At 36.0% G+C, this 8756-nt stretch overlaps 1 protein-coding gene across 1 annotated transcript; it reads left to right on the forward strand.

The window, feature by feature from the left end:
* Positions 1 to 806: 806 nt before the first annotated feature.
* LOC145093317 (UDP-glycosyltransferase 83A1-like) lies at positions 807 to 2628 on the forward strand. The gene is made up of 2 exons (XM_079031419.1): positions 807 to 1340; positions 1434 to 2628. Exons 1-2 carry the CDS (start codon positions 860 to 862, stop codon positions 2351 to 2353), a joined length of 1401 nt encoding a protein of 466 aa, XP_078887545.1. The 5' UTR covers positions 807 to 859; the 3' UTR covers positions 2354 to 2628.
* The last annotated feature ends 6128 nt before the right edge of the window (positions 2629 to 8756 follow it).

Consider the following 8756-nt stretch of genomic DNA (forward strand, 5'->3'; position numbering starts at 1 on the left):
ACACTATTTTGTTTCGCGTTCATATGACTACTCTGATATTTTATGATGTAGTGATACACTTTGATCCATCTTGGTTGTATGAGAAAGTTTTGGATTACCGTTTTATAAATTTTAAAATAAGATTTTTGGGTCTTATCTACGGTGGCACCGACAACCCGTGATTTTTCCGGCTGTAATTGAATTTTTTTCGAAAATTTTTGAAAATTTTATTTTTTCTACTACTATACAACCCCTGACTTTCCGGTGCAACTCCTACTGTGAAATCATTTGTCCGTTTTTGAACCTATTCCAAATTCAGTCCGGTCTGTTCCAAACCCAAAACCCAGTTATTATAAAAAAACAAAACCCGAAAACTAATCCACCTGTAAAATATCCGGTCACTGATGTAGCTTGTAACCCTAGACAAAATTCCTAAGAAAGTTGATCTAAACAAGCTAGCTAGGTATCGATGTGGAGAATATTCTTTGCTCCCACTGGGTGCTCACGTGGAATTAAACCACAATATTTCTTTAAAGTTTAAACGGACCGGCTTAATGGTTTGTTTAATACTGTGTCAGCTCTTTGGTTACTTGTTGTTAGCTGATGCTGGCTAGCGTTTTCCTTGCTAATTAATAACATCGCACGTTTCGAGAGCATGGAATCACGACACTTTAGAACCGACAAACCGACTTTAGCATAATTTTGCACAAAGCAGCCAACAAGCCCTTCCAAAAATAAATAAATAAACAAGGCAACAAAAAAGCGTTCAAAAAATTGTTGACGTCTCAGTCATTTCTGCCAATAAAAATGGAGCAAATCTCAAAGTATACAAACCACCAATACTTGTTTCAACCTCCCAAGAAAACTTAATTCACAAATCATGGCAAAACCTCATGTTCTAATCATACCTTATCCCGCACAAGGCCATGTAATCCCTATAATCGAGCTTGCTCAACGTTTAGTTAATCAAGATGTCAAAGTTACAGTTGTAAACACAGAGGTCACTCATAAGCAGGTAAAAAGCAATGCGTTAGAAAATGATGGGTTTAGTGATCTATTGCAGTCGGTTTCAATCCCTGATGGGTTAGAACCATGGGAGGACAGAAGTGACCTTTCAAAGTTGACCAGATCAATATTACAAATTATGCCTGGAAAACTGGAAGAACTAATAGAGACAATTAACAAAGAAGACAACAACAAAGTTACCTGTATTATTGCTGATGATTGCATGGGATGGGCCATAAAAGTCGCAAAGAAGATGGGAATTAGAAGAGCAGCCGTCTGGCCAGCCTCAGTTACTACGCTAACTTCCATGTTGAGCTGTCAGAAATTGATTGATGATGGAATCATTAACAACAATGGTGAAACATGCAATGATTACAAATTTCATTTTATAAGAATCTTAGCTTGATAAGAAGGTTGTTTAACCTTTCTTAATATATATATTATTTCAGGCATACCTCTAAATCAGGAGATGATTAAGCTATCAGAAACGATGCCACTTATAAAACCAACGAACCTCTGGTGGACACGCTTTGAGGACTTGCCCACTTCAGAAGCTTTCTTTGAAGTTGTAAAAGAAGCTGCTGAAGCTTCCAGATTGACGGAATGGCATTTATGCAGATCAACTACTGAGCTGGAGCCTGGAGCACTTAACCTCTTCCCCCAGCTATTGCCAATTGGCCCTTTGCTAGCAAGCAACCGACGTGCTGACCAAGTAGGTCACTTCTGGCAAGAAGACTCCACCTGTTTAGCATGGCTCGACCAACAGCCACCATGTTCGGTCATATACGTAGCTTTTGGGAGCTTCACCATTTTCAACCAAACACAGTTTGAAGAATTGGCACTTGGTCTTGAACTTAGCAACAGACCATTCTTGTGGGTTGTGCGGCAAGGCATGACAAAGGAGACTACAGCTGCTTACCCAGATGGGTTTGTGGAAAGAGTAGGCTCTCGTGGAAGAATACTGAGTTGGGCACCTCAACAGAAAGTATTAGCTCATCCTTCTGTGGCTTGTTTTGTGAGTCATTGTGGTTGGAATTCTACTTTAGAGGGTGTTACAAATGGACTCCCTTTCTTGTGCTGGCCATACTTTGCTGATCAGTTTCAGAATGAAATTTACATTCGTGACATCTGGAAAACTGGGCTGGGGTTTGAGAAAGATGAAGCAGGTATCATAAAAAGAGGAGAAATAAAAGGTAAGGTAGAGCAGCTGCTCGGAGATAATGCATTCAGAGCTAAGGCCATTGATATCAAAGAGAAGGTTACAAGCAGTATTAAACAAGGCGGATGCGTACACAAAAACATTTGCAATTTTATAGAGTGGATAAAAGAGAAAGATACAGATGCCAAGAATCAACTTGACACAATATGAAATTATGAGCAAGAATCTCTAAAAAAGAGGTGGGCATGGGCATATTTAGCTCCTTGATTTAAAGTTCCATGCAAAGGTATACGTACCCTTTCATTTGTTTCCAATATATGTAGGATACACTTACTTTTTAGTCATTTAAGAAAGCTGGCTTAAAGAGCTGCAATTACAATTGTAAGGATTTCCTAATTAATTAGGCTTGCATGCTTGGATCATATATATTGGCTATTCAATGTGCCGTTATAGTAATCTATGCATGGATTATTTTTTCGAATCCGTCTTTTATTGGTTTAATCCCAAAAGTTAATGATCCATTTTATATTACTGATTTTGGACCAATACGGCTTTCTAGGAGTTGGTATAAAATGTGGAAATAGTAAAACTAAAAAATTAAAGATACGACAAAATACCACAATATAAAAATATGAAAAAACATATATATATATATATATATATATATATATATATATATATATATATATTATTGCTAATAAATTTATTTTTTCATAGTATATGTGTTTAATTTTCATAAGACATAATCTGTTTTCGTGTTTTCGAGAGATATATATCTATGTTTTCGCGTGAACCTACTTATATATATATATATATATATATATATATATATATATATATATATATATAGGGCTAGATTATTTCGTTTTCACTATCTATTGTGTGCATGTATGATTGATTCTGGACCAATCATTTTAGTTATTTTAAGAAAGTAATTAATGCATATTACATGTTGAAGATATAATAGATATTAATTACATCTTCAACATTTAATATGCATTAATTACTTTCTTAAAATAACTAAAATGATTGGTCCAGAATCAGTAATACATGCACACAATATATAATGAAAACATTTGAACCTAACTCTCTCTCTCTCTCTCTCTCTCTCTATATATATATATATATATATATATATATATATATATATATATATATTAAAGAAATTCCAAAATATATAAATCGGTGTCTGATTAGTGATTTCTTAATTGGAGAATCCATGAATGGTTTGCAGGTTTGCTTATTTCTGTTTGGTGATCACTGTGATGAGTGATCGTCTTATCGACGAGGTAGTAGACAGACTTAAAGGAGAATCGGCTTTCGCTTGTAGGGTATTAAGTTAGGAGTCGATTAATATAACTCATTAGACTTTGTTGGACCGAAAAGGCCCATGCAAGCCCTAAAGAAAATGGAAACTTGGCGGAAACTTGGAGGATACTGCACATAAATGTATCGTGTTTACTAGATACGTTACGGAAACTTTTCCTAGGCGTTTCTATGGAGTTTCCGTTTCCATGGAGTATCGGGATACGAGAACAACGAACAAGTTGAAGTTTGCATGCATCATAGGGCAAAATATTAGCAAACCTGTAACGACCCAATTTTCACGTCCAAAAATTTTGTTTTAAAACATTACTTTAGAAGACTTTAATAATTAAAACATTGTTTGATCAAACCATGATACAACGTAAACCGTGTCTAAAAGCCAAATCATACAACCAATCAAAATATCAGATTATAAATCCCAGAGAATCTCGTAAATGCGGAAACCAGAGAGTGTGTGTGTGACATGCTGCTACCGCGCCGACTCCTTTCCCCTAGCTGTGGAGGTACCTGAAACCAAAACTGAAAACTGTAAGCACAAAGCTTAGTGAGTTCCCCCACCGTGCCACATACCAAATAATCTCATAACATACATATATTGTCAGGCATATCTGGGTGCCCGACCTTCCCCTTCGGCCCTCTCGACCGGACATTGCCTAGCATATCTGGGTGCTGGCTTCCCTTTCGGTCCTTTCGACCGGATACTGCCTAGCATATTTGGGTGCTGGCCTCCCCTTCGGTCCTACCGACCGGATACTGCCTAGCATATCTGGGTGCTGGCCTCCCCTTCGGTCCTACCGACCGGATACTGCTTAGCATATCTGGGTGCTGGCCTCCCTTTGGGTCCTACCGACCGGATACTTCGGGGACTATCTCCCCATACTGTCACTAGCACATAACATCATATCATACTAGCACATAACATAATGCAGGCAATACCTAGATGAATATCACAGAGACAAACATCTACAAATAACTCCTATTGGTGGGCCGGCATTGTGGCCGTAGACCCACCGCTACTGGAAGGTAACTCACCTCGAAGTAGCTGCTGATCTGATCGGGAACTGACTGCCTACTGCTGCTGCTGCTGCTCCGGAAATCCTCCGGCTGCAATTCCCACAACATACTCCATCAAACACTGCTCACTGACCTTTGGGTAAAATGACCATTTTACCCCTGACCACGCCCTAAGTCGAAGTCAGAGTCAACTTTCAGTTGACCCGACTCGCCGAGTTGGCTTTCCATCTCGCTGAGTCCCAACCCAAACGACTGCCCTGAATTCCGATCCTACTCGTCGAGTTAGGCGACGACTCGTCGAGTTCACCTTCTAAACCAATATTCAAGTCCTTCATCCTACTCGCCGAGTTGTATGAACAACTCGTTGAGTTCATCTTCATCCGACGGACACTTAAGCTAAGACTCGCCGAGTTGTATGAACAACTCGTCGAGTCTGTTCTTGATCTAAGGAGATTGCCTTGAACTCGCCGAGTCAGGGCATTGACTCGCCGAGTACCTCCATAGATGAGTTCGGCTTCCGACTCACTGAGTCACACCCCGTGACTCACTGTTCACTCGACACTACGAAAAGGGGACAAACTCGGAGACTCGCGAATAGACTCGCCGAGTCATATGAACGACTCGCCGAGTCGTTGCCATGCACCCACTAAATACACAGATTTGCTCGATTCCAGTCCATGTCATTCACAGATCTGGACTTCTAGGACACGAATCACACGTAAAGTTTCCAACTTTACGTGTGGATATTCACCAATATGGATTTTAGGGCTCAAAATGTCTCAAAAGGGTAGATCTAGGGTGAACAAGCAACATGGGGCCATAAAGCTAACAGATCTGAGCTCCTGGAGCTCAATCTTGCCTAGATCCAGAGGTCAAACATCTTATTACGACATATAATGCACATACAAGCTTGGGGATTTGTCCAAGAAAGACCTAAATGAAGTACTAAGCAAAGAATCATGGGGAAAACGGGTTATACCTGAAAGGAACTGCTGGCAGAACACAATAATGCCTGGATGGCCTCCCTTATTCTGGATCTACTTCCTTCCTCCTTCAAAACCTTCAAAAGCACACAACAAAGCTTCAATTCTTCAAAGAACAAGCATAAACGAGGGTTGGGAGCTCTGGAGAGAGAATGGGGGCTGGCCTGGGGCGGATAAGTCGCTTAAATAGGGTGCAAACCCCTGAAACTTAGGGTTTCATCCAACAGCTGTGACTCGCCGAGTCCAGGATATGGACTCGCCGAGTCGCCAACTTAAACGTGTCTCGGGTCCCGCATCCACTCGGCGAGTCGGACCTATGACTCGCCGAGTCCAAGGCTAAAAGAAAGGAAATACTCAAATAACATTTACGTACCAGGAACCGGGTGCTACAAAACCATTTTAAATAGTTTTTTCTTCAGTTTTGAGACCGATTCAAACTATATTTATGAAATGGAGACAATTTCTTGACAGTCATATTACGGTAAGTGAACTAATTGCTTGGTCGAAAAATACTAAGAAAAAACTTATGGTTTTAAAAGTACACTTTGAAAAGGATTACAACTGATTGAGTCGGAAGTCTTTTGATGCCGTTATGGATGTAATTGTGTTATTGAAAATGTGATTAGGTAGTTGCACATAATTTTAGTGGCATTTATATTTTGTGCCACTAATTTAGCTTTTTCATGACACTTCGCATATGCCATAAAAAAAGAACTAGTTTTAGTGGCATTTTATATTTTATGTCATTAAAACTTTCCCATATTTACCATGCATCAAATTTAATTTCACATGAAATATATATTAATTTTTAGAATGAGACTTAGGTGCTGTTTGTTTTTCTATAAAAACCTCTTCAAACTACTTATTGCTGCGCGACGCAGCACACGCGCAACACTTTCCCTCTCACAGCAGTTTGTTTTTTGGAAGACTTCAGACTACAAAACCTCTGCGTCTGTGCTGCGTGGCGCAGCACTTGACTTGCCTCTTCTAACCTTTTCAGCTTTCATTTTTTCTAAGTGTTTTTTTAAGAATTCTTGTATAACTTTTTTTTTAATTTTTTTTTTAATTTTTTTTTTAAAACTTTGATTTTCTTAAATTTTTATTTACGGATGTGACACATATTATTTTTATAATTTCCACGATTTTTTTAACATGATTTTTTAATTTTTTTTTACCGTTTTATTAATTTTTCAATTTTAGTTGCATCTTTTTTAACATGTATAATTTTTTACGAACTTTGTAGACAATGTTTGCAATACTTTCTTAATTTTTTTATTATTTTCTTTTTTAATGTTTTTTAAAATTAGTTTTTTTTTTCTAGAATAAAACTATTAGCTTCTTTTACATTTTTTAAAGTTTTTTTAAGAAAAAAAGTTTTATATTTTTGTTTTTTTACATGTTCTTTTTATTATTATTTCAATGTTTTAAAACTAGAATTATTAAATTTCGGTGTTGAGAACTATTTTCAGTTTATAAAATTAGTTTATTTAAATTTCAGTTTACTGCAGCAATCTGCAGATGTTAAAAAACAAACATGCTTCTTATTATAGGTTGCAGCCGTTTATTCCACCTTTTCTGCTATAGAAGATTGCAGAGGTGGTCCGCAGACTTCATGAATTTTCGCTTCGAAAAAACAAACAGCACCTTAGAATTGACGATGCCATATAAAAAATATATATGCATTTAAATCTTAAAAAAAGTATTTTATCTTATTTTAAACGAAAGATGTATTCACTTTTTAATAATGTCGTAAAGTATCTCCCTTTCTAATAAATAAATAGATTGCATATAAAACTGTCATGCGTCAAAGTGTATACATGTCACATGTCACGATAATAAACTTCAACAATTCGTTTACATTCATTCAATTAAAATTCAAATTAAAATTAAAATTTTCAAAATTCAAAATATACATTTACATTCATTCAATATTCAAAATCGGATATAACCTATAACCTATAACCGAGTATAATATCACTGATTCCATAAAATCAGGCCCTAAATTTTAGTAAATCAATTTTAATTTTACAAATTTACATGCATACAACTATAGATAATACAGATATAGAGACATGTATATCATATCCCTAAAAATCAGTTATTGATATTCCAATTTCCCTCTTTTAAACCCCTTTAATTCCAATATTCACTACCATATATACGATTTACCTTATTTTCCCGCTCATTCTTTGCTGTAAGTCTTGAAATTATCATATCAATTCCAAGAAATCAGCAAATCAGTTTTAATACTCCATAATCTCATCTGCATTCAAAAACATCCAGTTTATACTTATTGATAGATATATAAAGAATATATAAAGAATATAAATATAAATAAGTCATATCCCTGAAAATCAGCAAATAATTAATGATTACTTTATATTTATACCTATAAATACCAACAAATATCGATTGATGGTCATTGTTTTCTTTACTGTTGTATTCAAAACGTTTTCAGAGGCTAATTCTCTTCCACATCTCTGCATCTACATGGCTGCTGGTGATTTTACTCTCATACGAGATCTCGATGTCTTGAAGGACATCTTCACAATGAAGCTTCGTGTTATCAGATTATGGACACTTGACAATTACTACAACAAAAATGAACTTTTCTCTATTGAGCTTATTCTAATGGACGAAGAGGTATATTTCATATATTTTTTTATTATTTATATATTTACTGTTTATAGTAATCTTTATTTTTTTTTATTAATCATATTTGCACCACACTTTTTCTTCACACTTTTTCTTCATTCAGGGTAACAAAATCCAAGGTTATGTCCCTAAAGCTTACATTTACAAGTTCAAAAAACTTCTAAAAAAGGTGAAGCTTTTATCATCAAATCTCCAAATTTAGCAAAGATGCAGGATAGAAGCTTTCAACTTACCAATCAACTACAAAAGCTTGCTTTGAATCTGGACAGTATTGTTACTCCGTGTGACAATTTTTCGGGATCAGTAAATGGCTTTGATTTTGTTGAATATCGGGCGATTATCGATGGCACTGTTCCAGATAATATGTCATTGGGTTAGTATTTTCTATTTAATAATTTTTATATTATCTTTCAAACATGCACATATGTTTATTGATATTTATGTTTATATACAAATGTTATCGGATTGGTAGTAGTAGTTGGGGAAATAGATGCTCGAAATGCAGATCGAAAAAGGCATAGGATCAGAATACAAATCCAAGATGCCAGGTATGTTTTTTTATAACTTACAACTATGAGTTTGATCAGCTTTCTATTGCATTAACATCTGAGCAACAAAACATTTTTGATGATATA

The sequence above is a fragment of the Lactuca serriola genome, chromosome 3, assembly GCF_051521515.1.
Source record: "Lactuca serriola cultivar US96UC23 chromosome 3, Lser_US96UC23_V15, whole genome shotgun sequence".
Taxonomy (NCBI): Eukaryota; Viridiplantae; Streptophyta; class Magnoliopsida; order Asterales; family Asteraceae; genus Lactuca; species Lactuca serriola.